This window comes from Sorex fumeus, unplaced genomic scaffold, assembly GCF_029834395.1.
Source record: "Sorex fumeus unplaced genomic scaffold, SorFum_2.1 ptg000082l, whole genome shotgun sequence".
Lineage (NCBI taxonomy): Eukaryota > Metazoa > Chordata > Mammalia > Eulipotyphla > Soricidae > Sorex > Sorex fumeus.
In genome coordinates, this window is record NW_026606139.1 from 458,176 (window position 1) to 482,976 (window position 24,801).

Here is a 24,801-nt window from a genome sequence, read left to right on the forward strand (position 1 = left end):
GCCCACGCACTTCCGCTTCCGGCCGGCTGCGCGGCCGCCGGGTCAGGGGTCACGAGCGGAGCATCTTCCCCGGCCCGGGCCGGCGCGGGAGGGCTGTGTGATGGCCTCGGAGCGCCCGGAGCCGGAGGTGAGCGCGGCGCCGGGCCCCGAGATCCGAGGGGGAGGGTCCGGCGGCCGGGCCGCGGAGCCTGGGCAGGGGCAGCTCCGAGCTCCGCGCTGCCGACCCTTGAACCCGCGCCCCCCCTCCACCCCCCACCCCGCCCCGCCCCGCCCCGCACTCCCTCCCTCCCCGGGCTCGAAGAGAACAAGGGCCTTTGCTTTGCTTTGGTTTGGTTTGCAGACGGGCTCTCGGATCTCATGATACCGGGCTTGGCAGAACCCAGCTCGGTTTCCTGTTGGCGTCTGAAACGTGGACCCTCACCCCTGACCCCTCACCCTTCACCCTTCACCCCCACCCCACCCCACCCCAGTGGACCCACTCGTCTGGTTTCTGCTCTCTTCTCCAAACCTTCGGAGCGCCATCAGCAGCAAGAATGGATTCGTTCTGGCGCCCATGCTTTGGGAGAGGAGCTCGCTTTGGTGGCCTGAGGCCCGGGTCCTGCAGAAAGTGGCGCTGCCAGTTTCTGCAGCTCTGGGCGAGTCCGGACTCGTCCCCGGATCCCGGCTCCTTGGCTGTCGAGTAGCGATCGCACAGTGGGGTGCCGTGAGGCTCACGTCTACTAAACCAGAAAATGCATTCGCACAGGAAACCACACTAGGTGCTCGGGAACCAGGCAGGCAGCTTGACCGTTGCGTGTTCAAACGGGCGCTGTTGGAGCTTGTGGCCGCAGGGCAGCACATCCACCCGGATGGACAGAGGACGAGACTGGAAAGCGAGAGGCGGAATACTTGACCCGAGGACCACTCAGCTGGGGAAGTGGTAGGACTGTGTAGATAGAAGACCCGGGCGTGGCCGCTTTCCAATTGGGAAGACCACCCCTACCTAGGAGAAGTGCCCAGTATTAGGAGAGGCATATGGAACGGCTGGAAAGGGTCAAGGATGTGTGTGTGTGTGTGTGGCACAAGTAATCGTTACTCCGTGAGTGCTCCCTGCAAGCCAAGCACCATTCTCAGCACTTTGCCAGTTCACTCCCGTTCTCTGCTGTAGACACAGTTAGCTTTCCCCATTTTCAGATGTGAAAGCTCAGGCACAGAGAAGTTAAGAGGAACCAAGTTTAGGGGTCCAGAGCGATAGGACAGGTAGGTAGGGGGCTTGCCTTGTACTCTGTGGATCTGGGTTTGATCCGTTGGCACCACGAAGGGTCCCCTTTGCCCTGCTGGGAGTGATTCCCTAGTGCAGAGCCAAGAGTCAGCCCTGCACCCCGCCGAATGTGGCCCCCTAACAGAAAAAGACTAACCCAAGTTCAAGGTAGTAAGTAGGAGAATATGGACTCCAGATCTGTTCTTAACCATAATGGTATGAACAGTTTCTAGTTTCCTGTTGTAGGAAACTAGTCCCTTGTATCAAAGAATCAGACATGTTCACTCCACCACATGAGTGGGGAAATCACCCATATCAGACATCGGTATTGTGATAAACCATGAAAGAACTTGAAGTATGTCTCCTTATGGATACAGAGGAAGTGGGGCTGGGAGGTGTGATTTAGTGGTAGAGCCTCACATGTCCCAGACCCTGAACTCAGTCCTTGTCACTGTCACTGTCCTCCCGTTGTTCATCGATTTGCTAGAGCGGGCCCAATAACGTCTCCATTGTGACAATTGTTACTGTGTTGGGCATATCGAATATGTCACGGGTAGCTTGCCAGGCTTTGCCGTGTGGGCGAGATACTCTCCGTAGCTTTCCGGGCTCTCCGAGAGGGCCGGAGGAACCGAACTCGGGTCAGCCATGTTGGCCGCTTGCAAGGCAAACGCCCTCCCCGCTGTGCTATCGCTCCAGCCCTTATCACTGCAAAAAATAGGAAGTGGAGCGATATGAAATACTATATGTCTTCTAAGAAGATAGTGAAAGTAGAAGTCTGAGGAAGGCCACATCAAATTTTTGGTAGCCACATTAAAATTTTTATCTAAGTGGCTGGAGAGATAGTACAGCAGGTAGGGCAATTAACACAGCCGACCTGGGTTCTATCCTCGACACTGCATGTGATCCCTCCAAGCTCCACCAGCAGTGATCCCAGAGCACAGAGCCAGGAGTAAGCCCTGAGCGCTGTCACGTGTGGCCCCCAGACAAAACAAAAAACCAATCTGTTTGGCCCGGGAGGTAACTCAGTGAGCTGGGGCATAACCTTTGCATGCCTGAGCGCCAGGTTCCTATGGTCTCTTGAAGATCGCTAGTAGCAACCCTCTAGGTACTGAGACAGATGAAAGTGGACCCTGAGGATCACCAAATGTGACCCACATGCCAAGATAAAGAATAAAGTTGATTTTTTTCCAGATAAAAGGAAACAGGTGAGGTTAATTTTAATAACTCATTTCCAAAATGTTACTTCAATATGTAATAAACATAAAGCTTATGGCAAACTCCCCGTGGCGTACCCAATATGCCAAATACCAGTAACAATGATGGGTCTCATTCTCCTAAAGAGCCTTGAATATAATCTCAGGGCTAGGATGAAGGAGACGTTACTGGGGCCTGCTCGAGGCAATCGACGAATAACAGGATGGTCGTGAAAAAGCTTATGAGATATTTAATATTATTATTTATACCAAGTTTTTAAAATTCCAAGTGTTTATTTTACACCCAGAACACATCTCATTTTGTACTAGAAGTTTCAAGTGCTTATCCCCATAACTGGTGTGTGTGTGTGTGTGTGTGTGTGTGTGTAAGACCTTACTGAACAGTGTAGATTTAAAGTAACTCTTAGAGTTTAGCCATTGCCTTTCTAGTATCTCAGCTAACCCAAAGCTAAACATCTGCTCTTATTTTTTGTTTCATAGAAGGTCAAGGAAGTAAAGAGTTTCGCTCTTGGGCATAAAGTGACAGAGGTTGATACAGTCCTCGGAGTTCAGTCGGTTTTTTGTTTGTTTAGTGCTACACCTGGGGTGCTCAGAGTTTACTCTTGGTTCTGTGCCCAGGGATCACTCCTGGAGCTTCTTGGGGAACCACAGGGGATGCTGGAAATTGAACTAGGGGCAGCTGCATGCTCTGCCCACTGTGCTATCTCTCCAATCTTAAGGTTGTAGTCAATTTTAAGAAATCATTCATCAAATACTTAAAATATTTTCAGAGTGCTGCTATGGACTGAGAATCATGCTGCGAGGGTAGATGTGGCATAGTGTAAAATATATTCAATATTTCTATGAAATAAACACTGGATCAGTGCATCAAAGGAAAAAATACATCTTTGAGAGGGGTGCTTAGGGGCTGGAGCAATAATAGCACAGCGGGTAGGGCGATTGCCTTGCACGTGGCAGACCCCGGTTCGATTCCCAGCATCCCATATGGTCCCCGGGCACAGCTGGGGTAATCCTTGAGTGCATGAGCCAGGAATAACTCCTGTGCATCGCTGGTGTGACCAAAAAAAGCAAAAAAAAAAAAAAAAAAAAAAAGAGGTGTGCTTAGTCTACTTTTGATAGGAAGTGGCGGGGAAGGGGTAGTTTGGGGAGCGGTCTAAGAGGGATGACATTTAAGCCTGAAGAATGAGCAGAAGTTGGCCCCTAGAGAAGCCAAGACTGTCTTAGAGGCACATGGTGAGAATCCTCAAGTTAGGAGCTTAGAGCGCTCCAGGAAAGGGAGTGAAGCAGCTGCTAGGATGGATATCGCGGGGGAGTAAAGATTCCCTTCCCCTTCCAGAGTGCTACTCACAAAATCCCTAGGAAGTGTGTGCGGTTCTGTTTCATGGATGAGGAAATTAAGGCGTAGAGTCAGTTTTGTTTTGTTTTTGGGTCATACCCGGTGTTCTGGAATCGCTCCTAGCTCTGCACTCAGGAGTTGCTCCTGGCAGGCCTTGGGGGACCCTAAGTAGTGCTGGGTAGGGGCAGCCGCTCACTGTGGCTCCAGCCCAAAGGCACATCGTTTAAGTAACTTGATCAAGGGCACCGTAACCATGAGTGCATGCTTTACTTGGTGAGGTTAGTGAGAGATAAGACTGGAAAAGAAGATTCTAGCTGAGACCATGCTAGAGGCTGAAGATTCTGGCATAAGTATGGTGGCAAGGGGTTTTCAGATCAAGGGGAAAATGCAAGATTTCTTGGGAGTCTATTAGTAGGAAATGGCATGAAGTTTCGAGAAGCTTAGGAAACTTATACCTTAATCACAAAGAGATAGTACAAAAACAAACAAATGAAAGAACTTGATAAGATGACAACCTTTCCTTCTCTGGTATCCGTGGTATGCTGCACCGAGGCTGACAATGTTTTATTCATCTTGTTATAAATGGTATGTAGGCCTCAGAAAGTCTTCCAAAGAATGATAGGCTTCCCTTGTCATTGGTCTGACTCCTGTTTAATTGTAACAACATGCTTTGAAGTAACTTTTCTTATCCATATGCTATCAATGAAGAAACTGAGGCCGGGAAAATTAGGTAACTTGTCCAAGCTCACTTTGATAGCAAGTAGTAGAACCAGATTTGAATTCAGGTCTCTTGACTCCAAAACCTTACTTTGTCTCTGCCAAGATGGGACAAGACTACTCTTGACCCATCTTTTGAAATGAAGTAATGCACTTCAGGGGCTCAAGTGTTAGTACAGCGGTAGGGCATTTGCTTTGCATCCAGCCAACCTGGGTTCAATCCCCAGCATCCCATATGGTCGCCCAAGCCCACCAGGAGTGAACCCTGAGCACAGAAGCAGGAGTAAGCCCTGAGCACTGCTGGGTGTGGCCCCAAAACAAAACAAACCAAAAAAAAAAAAGAGTAATGCACTTCAGATTTGGGAGCTATTTAAATATTGGGAATTGAAGCTCTGTATGAGTACAGATGCTGTGAGAACACAACTTATTCAGGGAACCTCAAAACTAAAGTGGGAGAATCTATTGAGAAGCTTGTTAAATGTAGATTAATGAGCCCCATCAACTTCAATTTAGCTGGTTTCTGTAGTATCTGGGAATCTGTGTGTAAATATGCCTACCAGGTGGTTCTGATGCTGGTCCTTGAGTAACACTTTGAAAAATGCCACTGTCCCCTTTTAAGTTGTCTTCTGATTCTGTTAAATAAGTGTGTGATGTGAAGAACTGAGGAGTGATGTTTCAAAATATAGTTGGTGATGTTGAGGTACCATGTATAAAGGGACTGTCGCAAGAAAGCTTGAGTTGGGCAAATGTTCCTGGTTTGAAGAGTGGATTCTCTGAGAACTTGCTGATGAGTAGACTTCAGTTTGACCTTGGATGGTCAGTTCATCTTTTTTGTGAATTTTGGGGCCCCAGCTGGTGGTGCTCAGGGTTTACTCCTTGCTCTGTGCTCAGGGATTACTCCTGGCAGTGCTCAGGGGACCATATGTGGTGCCAGGGATCAAAATGGGGTTGGTTGCCTGTAAGGCAAGTGCCCTTAATCCCTGTGCTATCGCTCTAGCCTCGGTACATCTTTCAAAATCACCTCCATGACAAAGTAGAGAAAAGGAATCTGAGTGATAGTGAAAATAAGCAACCTATGAACTAATAATCTGAAGAACGTTCAAGCAGTGAATAGCAGTGCTGGCCTATATTCTGCGTCAGTCTGTCTTGCTTTCCCTCCTCACTTAGCAAACTGCTCATCCTTCAGTGTCATTTCCTCCAAAAACCTCTAAATTGAGTTAGCTTTGTTGCGGTGCTGTCATAGAATCACATTTCTATCCTTTGGCACACTTACTCAGCTTGTGACAATGCAATAATTAGTGCATTTATTATTTTTTTCTTCCTTAAAAGGTAATTTTTTTTTCTTTTTGGGTCACACCCAGCGATGCACGGGGGTCACTCCTGGCTCTGCACTCAGGAATTGCCCCTGGTGGTGCTCAGTGGATTAATGTGGGATGCTGGGAATCGAAACCAGGTTGGCCGCGTGCAAGGCAAACGCCCTACCCGCTGTGCTATTGCTCCAACCTCTAAAAGGGAAATTTTGAAAGTGCAGAGAATTCCAATTTTTTGCCTTCCCTTGTATCTTTCGAACCTCGTTTAGTGACAATTATTGGTAGGTTCTTTGTAAATTTGGTGATTAAAGAATGAATGCACATTTACCTAGCTACTGCTCTCTTTGGACTTGAACGAGGACAAGGTGGCATCTTGATCAAATTAGCAGGGAAAATGAGCTGGAAAGAGACTTATAGACAGAGCGACAGAGCAGCACTCTGAGGTTCGAAATAGAAGAACAGGGGGGCCGGAGGGATGGGATGGTGAGTAAGGTGCTTGCCCTGCACATGGCAGATCCAAGTTCATCCCCGCGCTCCATAGGGTCTCTGGAGCTTGGAGCCGGGAGTAAACCCTGACTTCTGCTGTTTGTGGCCTCCAAAATAGAAGAACAGACTGGATTTATCCCATCTAATATAACAAATTGATTAATTGTGTCTAAAAAGCCAACTGGATGAGGACAGAATGGAAGACTTAGAAACACAAGTGAGAAAATGACGGTGGTTTCATGAGTCAGCAGTAGAGTGAAGCTTTCCAAAACAGAAAGAGAATGCAGGAGACTGAATCACCCTACCTGGGCATTATAGTTCATTTCGGCTACTGCTTTGCCCCTCTCTTTCCCTTCCCTTTGTTGTTGATGTTGCTGTTGCTGTGAGGATTTGGGCATCACACGTTGAGTTGTGCTCCCCAGAGGTCGCAACCTATTGCTAACAATCTAGTCCTGGCATACTTGGCAGAAAGGCTAGCCAAGGGCTCAGAGTTTAGTTGTGGTCTTGAGCACATTTTGGTTGTAGTTGGCCTCCATGTTTTAGATGGAAAGGTAGATCAACTTATATGTATATTTTTTAAGATATAAAATAGGAGACTTGATGCCTTGCTCTGTGAAACATGCTTAGAGAGATCGGAAATATGGAGAAACAAAGAGTTGTTGCTGTTATTAGATAGATTCTAATCTGTCTAATAGATTAAATAGATTCTCCATTGCCAGAGTGTCTTAATTTCCTTATTTGACCTTAGGTAATGCTCTAATCCATCTAATAGATTAAATAGATTCTCCATTGCCAGAGTGTCTTAATTTCCTTATTTGACCTTAGGTAATATTGTAATGGCTTAATACATGTTTTTATTTATTCATTTTGTGGTGTTGCCATTGAACCCAGGTGCTCACCTATGCAAAGTAAGTGTTGTACCACTGAGCTTTAGGAGACCAGATTTTTGGGGCAAGGAGAAAGTACAGTGGTTTGGGCATGCATGCCTCTGGCCTGGGTTTGGTCCCCAGCACCATGGGACCTCCTGAGCATTGCTAGGGATAACACTGGAGACACCTGAGCTTGTCAGGAAGGGTCTTAGAAGCCCCCAAGCATTGCTAGGTATAATCTGAGCATCTCTGGGTAAGGTCCCCATCATTGCCTCCAGCCCCAGCACTTCTTTGGGTCTTAGCATTCAGCTGCCTGTCCAGTTGGCCAAGTCTAACAGCAGTGTGGCCCCTAGGCTCTCCAACCATTGTTTGGGAACCCCACACCCCCAACAGTGAAAAATGGGAGCAGGTTTTTTTTTTTAAATGTCTTAAAATAGTATCAAGAGACAGATCCTGGGCTGAGGGTGTAGCTTGTTAGAGCATACTTTACATATGTGAGACCTGGCAATACCAACACATACACACACACACACACACACACACACACACACGCTGGATCAATATGAAGCAGTTTCCAAGTATACCAAGTAAATGAGGAAGAGCCCAAAAAACCAAAAAGCTGAAGTAAAGAGACTTCTAGCCTCAAAGAAGCCAGATCTCATTATTACCAACCTGTGCGTTTATACCACATTTTAACTTTTACAAAGTGCTGTCGTGCCTCTTTGGGACAGGAGATGTTATTTCATAAAGAGTTCAAGCTCAAGAGTTCTAGCTGTCAGATTACAGTTTCTTCTCTAACACCGTACCTTCCTTCTAATGCGAATTTGTTAGAACACTAGAGAATCCCTCTCCCCTGATCTGGGAATAGTGAAAGGAAGATAGGATCAGCAAAGAGCTGATAGGGAAAACCTGAAAAACCTGAAAACAACTTTCACAGATGCCTGAGGGGGAAAAAGTTAAATAATATAATAGGTCAGTTTTTCCATAAAGAGGGGTGAGAAAGAATGGGAACTTTCCAATGGCAAAAAACAAAACAAAACAAAGCAAAAGAAAAGTGTTGATACAAATGAAAAATTTGAAGTGACTGATAAAACCATAATTAATGTAGCTTGTTAGAACAGCTTTCTTCGATTATATATACATTTATCCAGCAAATATTATCTGAATGCCTGTTGTCTCTGGCCTCTGGTTGTGCTAGTTGCTAGGGATACAGAAAATAACTGCATGTAGCTATATAGCATGTATCCCGCTGGGGTGTCTAGATTCATAAGGGAAGCAAGGATTGAAAAGCACACAAAACCATCATCATGGGTTGTCGAGGTGCTGTGCAGAGCACAGACCGCTTTGCGAAAGCCTAGTAGGGGAACTTAAACAGTGTAGGGAGTCTGGGAGAGACACTTAATAAACCCAGACTTGCCAGGATCTTAGTCCTAGACGAAGAACTCATTGTCCCCACCTGTCCTTGTGGTGCTGACCCTTCGGTGTTTTCCTCACTATCTTTGGCTCACTGTGGCCCCAGCTTTTTCTGTGGGTATTTCCTTTTGTAGTTGAAACAGGCTGGCATTGGAAAACTAAATGGGGGTGTCACAAAAAAAAACTGAAGTAAACAGACTTTTAGCGTCAAAGAAACCACACCTTTTTATTACTAACCTGTGCGTATCCGTACATCACTTTACCTTGCAAATTTAAATTCATTACTGCCAGAAAAGTCAAAGGAAAATAGTTTCAGACAGGTGTGAAAATTGCATCGTGTTGCAAAGAGTTGCACTGACTATAATCAGTTTTACACATTTTTTGAACAGAATGTTGTCGCATTTTGCTTAGAAAGTTATTAAGAACATTAAGCATGGATGCATAGTTGAATAAGACATGCAAAAGTATATAACACAATTATTTGATTTATTTCTTATTTTGCTGTAATACTAATGTTATCGTTTAAAACTTCCTGTACTTGTACACCACACTGCCACCAGAGTGCTGAGATCCCTCCAACATTGTCCCAAGGGACTCTGTCCACCCTCTGTCACCTCAGCCTTACCTCCGCAGTGCCCTGTCTTAGGGTTTGTTTCTGTTTGGGATCATCTGATCTCTTCTTTATACAGCGCAAATGAGCAGGATCATCTGGTGTTTGTCTTTTCCTTTCTGATTCACTTCCCTTAGCATGGCACCCTTCATTTCCGTTCAAGTTACAGCAAACTGTAAGGTTTCCTCTTTTCTCATAGTTGAGCAGTAATGGTGTATGTAGACCACAATTTCTTTATCCGCCCTTCTGTTGCTGGCTGGCTGAGTTGTTACCAACTGTGATGAACATAGCTGTGCATATTCCTTTCAAATTAATAATTTTTATGTTCTTGGGGTAGATGCCCAGGAATGGAATTACAGCGTCTTATGGAAGCTCTATTATTAGGGGTTTTTTTTGTTGTTGTTTTTTGGGGGGTCACACCCGGCGATGCACAGGCGTTACTCCTGGCTCATGCACTCAGGAATTGCACCTGGCGATGCTCGGGGGACCATATGGGTTGCTGGGAATCGAACCCGGGTTGGCTGTGTGCAAGGCAAACAACCTACCTGCTGTGCTATCGCTCCAGCCCCTATTCTTAGTTTTTTGAGGCATCTCCAAATCATTTTCCAAAGAGGCTGGAAAATGCAACAATCCCACCAGCAGTGAGCAAGAGTTCATATTCTTAGCACATCCCATTCTACAGACCGTTCTTGCTGGCGTGAGGTAATACCCCATATTTTGATTAGCATCTTTCTGATAATGAAGGTGAACACTTTTTTTTTAATTTTTTAAAATTTTTATTAGTGAAACACCATGAGGTACAGTTGTAGACTTACAAATTTTTGTGCTTGGGTTTCAGTTATACAATGATCAAGTACCCATCCCTCCACCAGTGCCCATTCTCCACCACCACTGATCCCAGCATCCTTCCCCCTCTCCACCCCCCAATCCCTGAAGGTGAACACTTTTTCATATGATTTTGGCCATCTTATGTCATCTTTAAGGAAGCATCTGTTCATCTCCTCTCCCCATATATATATATATTTTTTGCTTTTTTGGGTCACATCCAGCGATGCTCAGGGGTTACTCCTGGCTTTGCACTCAGGAATCACTCCTGGCGGTGCTCAGGGGACCATAGGGGATGCTGGGAATCGTATCTGGGTCGGCCGCATGCAAGGCAAACGCCCTACCCGCTGTGCTATTGCTCCAGCCCCAAAATCTATTTATTTAATTTTATTTATTTATTTTTGCTTCTTGGGTCACACCAGCAGTGCTCAGGGGTTTCTCCTGGCTCTGCACTCAGGAATCACTCCTGGCGGTGCTTGGGGGACTACATGGGATGCTGGGAATCGAACCCGGGTCAGTCACGTGCAAGGCAAACGCCCTACCCGCTGTGCTATCGCTCCAGCCCACTCCCCATATTTTGATGGGTGATATTTTGTTGAACTTTAAGAGTGCTTTATGCATCTTAGAGATTTGCCCTTTGGTATATGATTTGCAAATATTGTCTCACAACCAGTAAGGTCTCTTTTTATTTTAGGCCTCATTTATTTTGCAGTACTTGTGCGCTTTTAGTCTGATGCAGTCCTGTCTGTTATTGTTTTTTCTTTGTCTTGAGACCACAGCTGGTGGTGTTCAGATCTTACTCCTGACCCTGCTCAGGGCTTGGGTGACCATCTGGGGTGCCAGAGACCAGTTTCTGGGCTGGCTGTATATGAGGCAAGAGCTTTACCACTGTAATATCCCTCCAGACCCATTTGTTTATTTCTGCTTTTGTTTGCATAGCCAATGTTGTCATATCAAGGAATACTCATCTACAATATCATGGAGAATCCAGCCTGTTTTCCTTAGTGCGTTTTATGGATATATAATTAATAGTAAGGTCTTCAACGCATGTTGAGTTAACCCTTGTTTATGGCCTGAGAAAGAAGTCTAATTGTTTTTTTTCCCAGTTTTAAAAATATTTATTAATATACTTATTAATATAATGGTATTTAAAAGTTAGGAATGTACATTATAGAGACCTGTAAGTAACTTAAGTTTACTATCTTACTTGATTCCCCTATGGCAGGAACTATTTTCCCTAATTGTTTTTTAGACTTTTTAGGGGAGGAGGATTTGGGTCATACCCAGCAGTGCTCAGGTTTGAACTCCACACTCTGCACTCAGGGATCACTCCCAGTAAGGTATGTGGTGCTGGGGATCAAAGCCCAGATGGTAGTATACAAGATAAGCGCTTTTTTTTAAAAAAAATTTATTTGTTTTTTGCATTTTGGATCACACCCAGCGATGCTCAGGGGTTCCTCCTGGCTCTGCACTCAGGAATTACTCCTGGTGGTGTTCGGGAGACCATATGGGATGCCGGGGATCAAACCTGGGTCGGCCGTGTGCAAGGCAAATGTCCTACGCGCTGTACTATTGCTCTAGCCCCAAGGCAAGAGCTTTTTAAGAGTGCTTTGTACATGTACTATGGCTGTACTATGGCTCCAGCCCTTAAATTTCATTTTTCAAATTTTTCCTTTTTTGCTTGTTGCTATTAAGTTTTCCCAGCGCCATTTGTTGAAGAGGATCTCCTTTTACTACGTCATACACCTAGCCCTTTTGTCATAAATGAACTATTTGTACATGTGAGGTTTTTCTCTAGGCCATCAATTCTTTTTTTTTTTTTTTTTGGCTTTTTGAATCACACCCCGCGATGCACAGGGGTTACTCCTGGCTCTGCACTCAGGAATTACTCCTGGCGGTGCTTGGGGGACCATGTGGGATGCTGGGAATCGAATCTGGGTTGGCCACGTGCAAGGCAAATGCCCTACCCGCTGTGCTATCACTCAACCCTAGGCCATCAATTCTGTTTCACTGATCTGAGAGTCTGTCTTTGTGCCAGTACCGTGTAGTTTGATGACTATGGCTTTGTAGTATTTTTATTTATTTATGTATTTATTAGGGGTGAAGGTCATACCCAGTAATGCTCAGGGCTTACTCCTGACTGCACTGATAAATCATTCTAACAGTGCTCAGGGGACCATACGGGGTGCCAGAGATCGAACCCTGGTTGATCATGTGCAAGGCAAATATGCCCGACCTACTGTACTTTCGTTCCAGCCTCTGTATTATCTTTTGATATCTGGGCATGTAGTGTTTCATTTTTACCCCCTTAGGAATGTCTTGACTATTCTGGGAGTTTTCATGGTTCCATATGAATTTTGAAGTATTTGTTTTTATGTCCTTAAAAATGCCATGAATTCAGAAAGGTGAATGGGCTGTGCATTAAGCTATGGTGCCGTGCCCCCCTGGGAGGGACAGGGTGTCTGTTCTTCTGCCATTCCCCCCTTCCCCTGGCGGCATGGTGGCTGCTGCCTCGGAGCTTATTGGACAGCCTGGTATGAGCCAACTGCGGCCTCATGGGATGGGGGGCAGAACCGTCACGTCCTTCTTGCCCTGCTGAGACCACGAGTTGCCCCCCACGAGCCGGTCTCTGGCACGGCCATGGATCCAGAGGCACACAAACCAATCTCGGAACTATTCGGCTCTTGGCAGAAATCCCTCCTAACTTAATTAGTAAAATATCAGAAATCCAAAATCACATGGTCTGCACAACCAGCAAGAGAAAGCAAATTATTTCGTGATGCCGTTTCAGCAGGTCTGATTGTTGGGGGGAAATTCCAAATAATAATGGCGCATCTTTTGTCGAAATAATGTAATCAAAGTAGAGAGAGAGTTAAGTGGAAATTATCTGCCTCACAGGCAGGGGGAGGGGCGGCATGGGGGTACATTGGGGTTCTTGGTGATTGAAAATATGCACTGGTAGGGGCTGGAGAGATAGCACAGCGGGTAGGGCGTTTGCCTTGCATGCCGCTGACCCGGGTTCGATTCCCAGCATCCCATATGGTCCCCTGAGCACCGCCAGGAGTAATTCCTGAGTGCAGAGCCAGGAGTAACCCCTGTGCATCGCCAGGTGTGATCCAAAAAGAAAAAAAAAATATGCACTGGTGAAGGGATGGATGTTTGATCATTGTATGACCGAGACTTAAACCTGAAAGCTTTGTAACTGTTCTCATGGTGATTCAATAAATAAATTAAAAATACCATGGATGGGGCTGGAGGGATAGCACAGCGGGTGGGGCGTTTGCCTTGCACGTGGCCGACCTGGGTTCGATCCCAGGCATCCCCTATGGTCTCCCCAGCACCGCCAGGAGTAATTCCTGAGTGCAGAGCCACGGGTAACCCCTGAGCATCGCTGGGTGTGACCCAAAAAGAAAAAAAAAATTGCCATGGAATTTTGATGAGTATTGTTCTTTATTTTTAACTAGCTTTCAGCTAAATTGTCATTTTAATTATGTTGATACTTCTAATTCATGAACAAGAAGTGTTTCCATTTTTCTCATGTCTTTTATTTCTTTCAACTGATTCTTAGTTTTTACTAACTAAATAAATATTTTACCTCTTTTGTTAACGCGATCCCTCAACATTTGAGTGGCCGTTGTGGTTTTCTTTATTTAAAAAATCGTAAGTGGAATGGCTCTTCTACATCATTGCTTACAGAAAAGACTATAATAGTGACACAAGTGATAATCCAGAGAAGTAAGTAAGGCACTTGCCTTGCTCACGGTTGGCCTGGGTTCAGTCCCTGGCACAACATAGAGTCCTCTGAGCCTGCCAGGAGTAAGTCTGAGCATAGCAGAGAGGGGCCAGAAAGTAGAAAAGCCTGACAGGCTTCTATGGATTGGTTTTATAGCCTGCTGTTTTATAAGTTTATTTATTTAGGGTTTTGTTGTTGTTGTTGGAGTCTTTAAAGTTTTTTACGTACAGTATCATGTGATCTGCAAATAGTGAGGTAAAGGCCCTAAGGTAAAGGCCCTCCCGTTGATCGTCGATTTGCTCGAGCGGGCCCAGTAACGTCTCCATTGGAGACTTTGTTGTTACTGTGTCTGGCATATCGAATACTCTCGGTAGCTTGCCGGGCTCTCCGAATAGTGAGAATTTGACTTTTTTCGTAAAAAAATTATTTTACTTTTTGTTTTTTGGGTTCATACTCAGTGATGCTCAGAAGTTACTCCTTGCTCTGCACTCAGGAATTACTCATGTTGGTGCTCTGGGGACTATATGGCATGCTGGGGATCAACCCCCGGTCTGCTGCATGCAAGGCAAACACCCTACCAGCTGTACTATTGCTCTGATCCCAAGAGAGTTTGACTTCTTTACCAATTTTACTTCCTTTGTTTCTCTTTCTCGTCTAATTGCTATGTCAAGGAGACCTCCAATACTATTTTTTGGGGGGTCACACCCGGCTATGCAAAGGGGTTACTCCTGGCTCATGAGCTCAGGAATCACTCCTGGCGGTGCTTGGGGAACCATATGGGACGCTGGAATCGAACTCGGGTCGGCCACGTGCAAGGCAAAGGCCCTGCCCGAACCACTGTGCTATCACTCCAGCCCCTCCAATACTATTTTTAATAGTAGCTGTGAAAGTATATTTCCATGTCTTGTGCCAGATCTCAGAGGAAACACTTCCGGTTTTTTTTTTCCCTATTAAGGATGGTGTCCACTGTGATTTCTTTTTTTTTTTTTTTGAGGGGGGAGCAGTAGGGGTAGGAGGGGCACACCTGCCAGTGCTTAATCTTGGCTTAATCTTGGCTCTGTGCTGGGAGCTTATTCCTGGCAGAGGAACCATATGGGGTGGTGGTGATCTCCTACCCACTGTACTAACTCTCCTGCTCTTAAGGATGATGAACTCTGGGTTTGTGGTAACAATATTGAGCTAATTTTCTTTTATCCCCTTTTTGTTAAGGGCTTTTATCAGTGAAAAGGGGTTGAATCTTGTCTGATACTTTCTCACGTCTGTGGAAATGATCATATGCTTTTTGTTTGTTTGTTTACAGTTACAAAGGTTTCATGTTTGAGATTCAGCCGTACAACGATCGCGCACCCATCCCTCGACCAGTGCACATTTTCTGTCACCAGTGTCCCCATTATCCGCCCCTCCCCCCCAATCCCAGTCCTCACCCTGCCTCTATAGCAGAACAACTTCCCCCATACTCTCTCTCTACTTTGGGGCATTATGTTTTGCTCAGATGTTTCCACCACCATCCAGGCCTGCCTGCCAGGGGCCGACACTAGATGCTTGATTTTCCATTCCTCATTTTGAATATCATGAGAGGTTGTGCGGCTGCAAAGATTGTAAGCGGTTGGGTTCCTGAGACATCTCTGTAGGGAGCTAATCCGTTTGGGGAGTCAGTTGGGAGTCTCTGAACCAGGGCTGTTGGTGTGCTACGATGGTGCCCAGAGGCAGATTGTGGGACATGTCGTGTGGGTCCTCTGCAGCTGTGTGGCCTGGAGACTTAGTCCTGGGATCTGCATACCTGGGCGTTGCTTGTGGAAGCTCTTGGTCGCCAGGATTCCATCAGGAGTGGGCGGGGAGAGCGCACCTGCTCCACGAGGGGTGCCCCTGTGAAATTGGCTCCGTGTGGGGCCCGCAGAGATCTCTGGCGCCGTGGTGTCTCAGGGACTCACTGCTGTGTCTCCGGAGTGGGGCTGTTGGTGTGCTAAGATGGCGCCTGGAGGCAGATTGTGGATCATATGTTTTTTTGCCCCCTCTTCGGATTTTTGCGATTTTGCTCTTTCTACTTGCTGTGGTCTCCCTTTGTTGTTGTTTTCTGGTTTATAAAGATGTTATATTGAAACGTTTATTTGCACCTGTTCTTGTTTCCCGATGAACAGCCGTAGTATTATAAACTTCCCTCTTTTTCCTTTTTTTAAAATGAACTTCCCTCTTAATAAAGTTTTTGCTGTGTCCCATGATTTCTGGTATCTCGTATGCTCATTCTTCTTTGTATCTAAGAGTCTTTTCATTTCTTTTTTGCCTTCCTCTCTAACCCAGGAATGTGGGTTGTTTTTTTTTTTTTTTCAACTTCCAAGTGTTCGCATTTTCCCAGCTTTTGGTTTATTTCCACCTTCAAAGTATTGTGACTTGAGAGGATACTTGATGTGATTTTCGTTCCTTGTTCGGGGTGCCAGCATTTGGGCCGTGATAGAAAATGATCCATGAGCACTGGAGATGAATGTATACTCAGCTCTACGTTCTGGAGAGCCCCACGGGTGTCTGATAAGCTCATCTCTTTTACATATTTTGATGGTCTTCCACTTGGTGCATGTGTGTTAATGAGAGTTAAGTCTTCTGTAAGTATGGATCTTTGATCATTATGTGATGTTTATTTCTATCTTTTATTACCTTGCTTAGGATGAATTCTATTTCTTGCTATAAACATGGCCATCCTCACCTTTCATATTTTTAAATTTTTATTTTTATTGTTGTTCACCACACTTGGAGGTGCCTAGGGCTTACTCTTGACTCTGTGCTCAGTTATCACTCCTGGTGGGACTCAGGCTGGTGCCAGGAATCCACCCAAGTTGGCAACATGGAAGGCAGGTTCTCTACCTGCTGTACTATTACTTCGTCCCAAACAACAACAGTCTGGTTGTTTTCCAGCCTTTTACTTTGTGTCTGGGTTTATCATGACAGTTTGTGTGTGTCTTCTTCCATAAGCTTCAGAAGGTCGGCTTCAGTTTTCTGACCCACTTAGCCATGTTTTGCCTTTTTTTTTTTTGGTGAGGTCAGGCCGTTGACATTAAACAAAATGATTGAAATAAAGCAATTGAATGGCATTGAAGTGGGGAGCATATGGGTTCTGGGTGTTTCTGTAGTGTTTGTTTCTTTAGCCTTTCATATGAAACCATGTAGTGCATCTTGCCATGCTGGTTTAGTGACCAAGAGCTTCTTTGGCTGCTTGTCAGTGAAGTTTTATGTTGCACCATCGAGTTTGAATGGTAACCTAGCTGGATGAAGTATTCTTGTTCGGATGCCTTTTCATTTTGCGTGTTGGCTGTCTCATACTATTGGTTTCCTCACCTGAGGGATTTCATTTGAAAGACCTGTGATGAGTTTTTTGTTTTTTTTTTTTGTTGTTGTTGTTGTTGGTTTGGTTTGGGGACCACAAGTGACAGTGCTCAGGGCTAATTCCTAACTTTGTCTTCAGGGATCACTCATAGCCAGGGTTGGATGGACCATATGGGATGCAGGAGATTGAACCTGAGCCAGCGGTATGCACGGCAAGCACTTAACCCATTGAATTATTTCTCTGACCTAAGATCTGAGATTTTTAAAGATGCTTCTATATAGTTTTTTTTTTTTTAATTTTTATGTAGGAATACTGCTATTTATTCAGCCACTCATTAGCTGATTGAATTGGGCATGAACTCCACCTTACTTTATTTTTTCATGTTTTATAATTTTATTTATTGAATCACTGTGAGAGCAGGTACAAAGCTTTCGGGTTTAAGTCTCGGTCATACAATGAAACACCCATACCTTCACCAGTGCCCATTCTCCACACCAAAAATCCCAGTATACCCCCATCCCACACTCTCCCCCTACCTGTGGGGCAGATGATTTCCACATTACTCTCTCTCTACTTTGATCGCATTCAATATTTTTATACCAGACCCACCATTATTATTTGAGATTTTACCCCAACACTCAGATCTGCTGAAAAGGCAACAGTAGGCAATTTGTTATCTGTTGCTAGTTATGAATAACATGATGTCGCATGGCTGCAGTAGTGGCCACGCAATTTTGAAATTCCGAAATTTTAACAGTCAAATCTGGAGGGATTTCTGCCAAAACCTGCTAGGTTCCGAGATTTGTTCCTGAGTCTCTTGGATCATGTCCGTTAAGCAGCTTGATCAGGAGCTAGAGAGGCCGTTCATGGGCAGTGACTCGGGGTCTTGTTGGGACGGGGAGGAAAGGGCCAGCTCTACCCCCATCCCATGAGGCCCCACGTGTCTCATCACTGAGGGGTCAAACCTGACTGTCCAATGGCCTCTGGAGGATGGCGGCCACCGAGTCACCTAGGGGTAGCAGGTGTAGGGACAGCACCCTTTCCCCCTGGAATGGCCTGGTGACACTAACCTACTGTGGGATCTGGATGCATTTCTGCCAAAAGCCGCTGGGTTCCGAGATTTGTTCCTGAGTCTCTTGGATCGTGGCCATTAAGCAGCTTGATCAGGAGCCAGAGAGGCCGTTCATGGGCAGCGACTTGGGGTCTCGTTGGGACGGGGAGGAAAGGGCCAGCTCTACCCCCATCCCATGAGGCCCCATGTGTCTCATAACTGCGGGCCAAAACCTGACTGTCCAGTGGCCTCTGAAGGATGGCGGCCACTGGGCCGCCAGGGGAACAGGCCAAGGCACGAAACCTGTTTGCACCCAGTGCCTGTAACCTACTGCAGGGACTGGACGCATTTCTGCCAAAAGCCGTTTCTGAGTCTCTAGGATCATGGCCATTAAGCAGTTCAATCAGGAACCAGAGAGGCCTTGCCTCAAATTTTATAGCTGAGCTGGAGGTGGTTTGTGGGTGTGTCTCCCACATACCTAACTTTTGGCCGTTTACTTTCTTGGTAAACTTTGCCCCAAGTTTTTGGGGTCTGGCCAAAGGGACAGCAGCAATTTTGGGGTATCTGGAAGTCTGAAGGCGCCATCAGGCTGCTGATGCACTCGCCTCACAGGTACAGATTGACCTGCTGGCGGCACCATACCCCCATGCTCCTATATAGTTTTTGTCTTTTCCTTTGCTCTTGTCAGAATTAAATCTTTTTTTTTTAATCTCCTGTGATTTTAATTATGATGTGTCTTGGTGCTTTTCTGTTTGACTTTATCTTGTTTGGGTTTATTCTGTTTAAGATTTCTGGATCTGCATTGTCTAAGTTGATCTTCAGATTGGGAACATTTTCAACTATAATTTATCTCATCAAGACTTCTTTCCTAGTCACTTTTCTCTGCTCTGAGACCCCTATAGTTTGGATGCTACTTCTCTTCAGATTGTGTCATAGATCGCTCATATATTTTCATCATTAAAAAAATTATTTGGCCCAGAGCCATAGTACAACAAACAAGGCATTTGCCTAGCATAGGGACGATCTAAGTTTGATCCCTGGCATCCCACCAGGGATGATCCCTGAGCACAGAGACAGGAGTAAGTCCTGAGTACCACCGGGTATAGCCCCCAAACAAAACAGAACAAAAATTATTTTGTGTGTGTGGAGGTAGTAGTTGGGCCACATCTGACAATGCTCAGGAAACTATATGTGGTACTAAGGATTGAATTGGGGTTGACTGTGTGTGAGCCCTTCATCTCTGTATTCTGTCTGGTTCCTCCCTCCGTCCTTTTTAGATGGTTTCATGTGTGTTATCTTCAGACATACCGGTTCATTCTTACATGTCTGTCATTCTTTTGCTGTCCCCTTTACTGCTTTTAAACTGTCTCTGACTCAGCTCTTCTGATTGGTGATTTTTGGACTAGGGAGGTGGTTCAGTGGGTCCAAGCACATGCTTTACATGCAAGTGGCCCACCACAACAGATTCATTTCTTTTTTTTTTCTTTTTCTTTTTTTTTCTTCTTTTTGGGTTACACCTGGCATGCTCAGGGGTTACTCCTGGCTTTGCACTCAGGAATCACTCCTGGTGGTGCTCAGGGGACCATATGGGATGCTGGGAATCGAACCCGGGTCAGCCGCGTGCAAGGCAAACGCTCTACCCGCTGTGCTATTGCCCCAGCCCCTAGATTGATTTCTTTTGTTTCTTTGTTTTGTTTTGTTTTGTTTTGTTTTGTTTTAGGGCTACATGCAGTGGTGTTCAGGGCTTATTTGAGGCTCTTTGCTTAGACATGGGGTGGGGGGCGGCAGTCACTGGCCCTACTAGGGATTTAGCCAGATTGTTCATCTACCTTAACCCCTGTACTATACCTCACCAGCCCTGATTGGTGATTTTCTATTGACGTATTTATTTTTAGGCACTGTGGTTTTCGAGACTTTTAATGGTAGGGTTTCATTCATAAAACATTTCAGCAACACACCCTCTGCAATGGAGTCTCCCCACCCCATCATTCTGCCCTGCCCCCCCCCACCCGCAGCCCTCGTACCCACATGGTAAGCTTCCTCCTGAAGAGCAGTTCTCCCATTCTGTTGCCCTTGGCATTTGTTATTCCCCTACTATGATTCTTTATTTCCTAGATGTGAGAGATTACATTCTGTGCTGTTTCTCTTCTGACGAACTTAGCACGAAACTCTCCAGATCTATCCAGAAAATTTCATTTCATCTTTTCTCACGGCCAAGCGTTATATCATGGTGCACATGTACCGTTGTTTCTTTGTCCAGTCTTCAGTTCTTGGACATGTGGATTGTTTCCAGATTTTGGCTAATGTTGAATCGTGCTGCAGTGAACACAGGAGCGAAGATGTCTTTTCTGAATCGATTTTGGGCCCTTGGGGTAGATGCCAAGAAGTGGGATTTCCAGGTCATATGGAAGCTTTCTTCTTAGGTTTTTGAGAAGGGACTGTATTGTTTTCCAGGAATACGACACCACGGGTAGGCTAGCTGAGTGGGTAGCAGGCTCGCCTTGCAGATGGCCAATCCTTGTTCACTCCCCAGCACCCCGACATGGTCCCCCGCTACAAGTGTGATCCCTTAGCACTGAACCAGGAGTAAGTCCTGAGCACTGCTTGTTGTGGCCCAAACACGAAAAAGTTGAGGGTCGGGTGGGACTGGCTCATTGACATTCCCACCAGCACCAAAGGAGGTTGCTTTCTCCTCCACATTTGTGCCAACACTGGTTGTTGTTCTGATTGGAGGTTGTTTGGTTTTGTTCTGGGCCCATACTTGGCTGTGCTCAGGGCTTACTCCTGGTTCTGTGCTCACAGATCACTCCTGGCAGGCTTTGGAGGACCATATGGAGTGTTGGGGATTGTACCCGGGTCTGCTGAACGCAAGGCAAGCACCTAACTCACTATACTATCTCTCCAGCCCCCTGATTAGAGATTTCCGATAGAAGTATTTGCTTACACTCTTTTTTTTCTTTTTTTTTTTTTTTTAGAGCTCTTGTTTTCTCAATTCATTGAAGAACCCAGTGTTAACGCTGTCACTTTGAATTCTTCATCAGGGAGATTAGAGAGGTCTTGTGTTCTTGGGGTCCTTCCAAGACTTTGTCCTCATCCATTAGTGCAGCTAAATTCCTCCACTTCCTTATTATGTCTGGTGCTAGGTGAATGATAGTGGTCAGGGCTATTTTGGATTTTGTTTACTGCCAGAAGTTGCAGCCTCAGGCTTATGAGATTCACTGGACCCCTGTAGATGAAGGACCCGGTGCTTCACGCCTCTGAGCTTCACTCCTGTGGGTGCTTGACCACACCCTAGGTGCTCTCCACAAGTCCTGCCAGTTTGGGCTCAGTTGATTACTGGTACACTGGAGTCCCCGGATGCCCTGAGCCTCCGAACTGACCTGGTGTTCCCGAGGGTGCCTGATTTTGACCACGCGTAGCCGTCCTGGAAGGCATTCACAGCGTGATTCTCCTGAGCCTGATCATTTCAGTCACCAGGATTTCTAGTAGTGTTCATGTTAGGAGTTCATACAGACAGTATTCCAGCTCCACACCCTCAACCGGAGTGTTCACTTCCGTCCACCTTTGTCTCAGGGTTCTCCCCCTGAAGCCCCTCTCCCCTCCCCAAGCCCTGGCATCCTGGCACCATGCTAAGCTCAGTTCTGTAGACCAGTTCTCAGGCTCTGTGCCTTGGGCCAGTTGTTATTCCCTTGCTGCACTTCTTTATACCCTGCATACGACCGAGATCATTCTTCATGTGTCCCTCTCCTTTTGGTCGACTTCACTCAGCATGATACGCTCCAGTTCCATCCAAGTAGCAACAGATCACAGGATTTCTTCTTTTCTAAAGGCCAGTGGTATTCCATTGTGTATATGCACCATTGTTTCTTCATCCAGTCCCCTGTCCCGAATATTTCTTTTATTTATATTTGTTTTAGAGTCACATCCAAGCAGTACTTGGGGACTATGACTATTCCAGGCTCTGTGCTCCGGGGTTGCTCCCAGAGCTGGAACCCAGGTCTCCAGCATGCAAAACAATCTCTCCGGTCCCTGACCAGATACTTGACAATTTCCCCAAGAGCGGAGCTTGCGTAGGGCATCAGATCTCAAGGGGAGGAAGGAAGTGGCCTCAGTGGCCTCTTGGTGCTTCGTTTCTCTGCCCTGCACTTGGCGTGAAGGCTTCCCCCTCTGACTGATGACCACTAGGAAGGAGCCAGGGGCTGATGGCCTGTTCCTTGCTGCTGTCTCCCTCTGGTTTGGGGCCCAGGTGAGAGTTGTGGGGCTCCCTCCAGTGGCGGTATACTGCTGCCTCTTCCCTGGCCCTTCAGCTCCCTCTGGGGCTGGGCTGCTGGTTGCTGGAGGCCCCCTCTAGGAGGGGTGGTGACAGCATAGCAGCTCTTGTCATTTACCTGGGGCTTGGGGCCAAGTGGAGGCCTGAGGGGGCTGCCTAAGGGGCGAGCCTTGGGCAGCTTTCTGCAATTGTGTGATCTTTTTTTTTTTCTTTTTGGGTCACACCAGCAATGCTCAGGGGGTAACTCCTGGCTCTGCCCTCAGGATTTACTCGTGGCAGTGCTCCGGGGACCATATGGGATACGGGGGGGATCCAACCGGGATGGACCACATGCAAGGCAAAGGGCCTACCCGCTGCACTATTGTTCTGGCCCCTGTGATCGTTTTTTTTTCTTTTGTTTCTGTGAAGTCTTCCAAGGGGTGCTCAGGAGGTCCAGGGGCCCTTGTGGCTATTGGCCAGTTGAAGCAGAGGTTCAATGCAAGGGCCCAAGGATGTGGCACTAATTGACCCTGCAGTGCCAGGGATTAACTGGGCACCCCAAAATGCTGTGCAGTGCCAGGGATCAAGCAGGATCAGACCCAAGCAAAGCATGTGCCCTGACCCCTGAATTGTCTGCCTTGCCCCATGTTTAATTTTAAATGTGGAATCTGCTTTTCTTAAAACACCTATTGAACTCACTTGAATCTGCTTTTCTTAAAACACATATTGAACTCACTTATCCTGTAAATATTTGTTGGGCATCCTATATGCTGGGGCCTGCGTGAGGCTCTGGGGATGGAGTGATAAACAAAGGGCTGCTGAATTGTGATAACCTTCCCTTTCTGATAATTCTCTGAGCTCAGTCCATCATCCTTTTTCAGATATGAGCCTTGGCAGGCATCCAACAGTCAACTCCCAGGCAGAAGCATCCACTAATATCCTGACACCAGCACTGTCAGTCCTGAGGGAGAGGCTGCCTGGTTTATTAGAGTAGCTCACCCTGAGACCAAGGAGCAGAGGAAGAGAAGGCAGAGAGAGATGATGCAGTTTCTCCTTTGCCAGCAGATACCCTTTCTGTTTGGGGGAGCATGGCCGTATAACTTGACGGGGCTTGTGAGAGGGATGGCGGATAGGAATGACGGTAGAAAGCTCTTAACTTCTCTGGCGAGCTTGGAAATGTTCTGTATCTTGTTTTCTGATGCTGTTTTAGTCATCCGGGACACCTTTCTTTCTTTTCATTACTTTCCTCCTCACTTCTAGTCTGTTATATTCTGGAAATCCCTTAAAATGTCACTGTGCTCACCTGGCTGATTTAGCTCACTCCCTCCCACCCCCATGTCAAGACTCTGGAAACGATGGTAGTTGCACTCAAACTCAACTACGTGTCTCTTCAGGGACCTCTCCTAAACAGTTTGCAGAAGAACTGCTTTCGTTGAGGCTTCTGGTCCTAAGGCTGGTCCTTCTGGTCCCTGGTCCTAAGGCTCTTTCTGGGAACTCCTGGTCACATGCAGAATTTTTCTGAACACAGATCTAGTGTTACTGCCTTGCTGCAAGTTTGGTAGCTTGACCTAACTCTTAGGATCAAGACTCCTCAGCACGATGTAGGGAATGAGTGTAATAGGAAGAGTTCCCAAAGTGTGATTTCAGGTGACGTGGAGGGAGACGGAAAACAAAATAGCACTGATTCACATCCTATCAGTGTCTTTTTGGCTTCCTGATTATGCTAGAATATTCTTTCTGCTCTTGTAAATCTTGTAAATCCCCCCTTCCTCCCCTTCTTTGTGACCACGTTAGGTCTTTTCTTCTCTTTCACCTGCTTCACTTCTGTCCTTCTGTCTGCAAATTGCTTTAAGTCATTTGAATTTTGATTTTTTTTAATTAAATAATTTTTTTTGTTTAAAATACTGATTCACTATGTTTAAGGAACATGAAAAACTCAATCATATGTATATCTTAATACATGCAAACAAAAGGTATTGATAAAAACGTGTATCATAATTTATAATTAAAATTTTTCTTGAATAACTAGGAAAAGAATTTTTTTTCACGACCTTTTTTTATCCCAGTTTCTTCTGTCACTACTCAGGAGATGAAATTTGCAATTGTCTAGAACAGGAAGAGTGTCAGAGTTATCTAAGGCAAGAGTAAGAGAGTGAAGGAATATTACAACTAAGGATTAATCTGGAAGAAAATAGTTTCAGACTAGTTGACCCCCATTTTCTCTCGAAAACAGAAGATACCCTTATATGCTGAGAGGGAAGCGCTTGAGCGATTGGCAAAGTTCCCCTCTCTTTTCCTTTTTCCGTGTTTGTTTTAGAGTGCAGTACCCAGGGCTTGTTCCTGGCTCTGAGCCCAGGGATCACTCCTGCCATTGCCCAGGGAATGGGACGTGGTGCCAGAAATCAAACCTGGCTGACAACATGCGAGGCGAG

At 46.0% G+C, this 24,801-nt stretch overlaps 1 protein-coding gene across 1 annotated transcript in view; it reads left to right on the forward strand.

Annotated features, from left to right (window-relative positions):
• Positions 1 to 37: 37 nt before the first annotated feature.
• The window catches only part of SZT2 (SZT2 subunit of KICSTOR complex), a 69,828-nt gene continuing 45,064 nt past the window's right edge, over positions 38 to 24,801 (forward strand). Inside the window, 1 exon segment of the mRNA XM_056130877.1 lies at positions 38 to 127. Coding sequence (XP_055986852.1) covers positions 101 to 127 — 27 coding nt within the window. The 5' untranslated portion in view covers positions 38 to 100.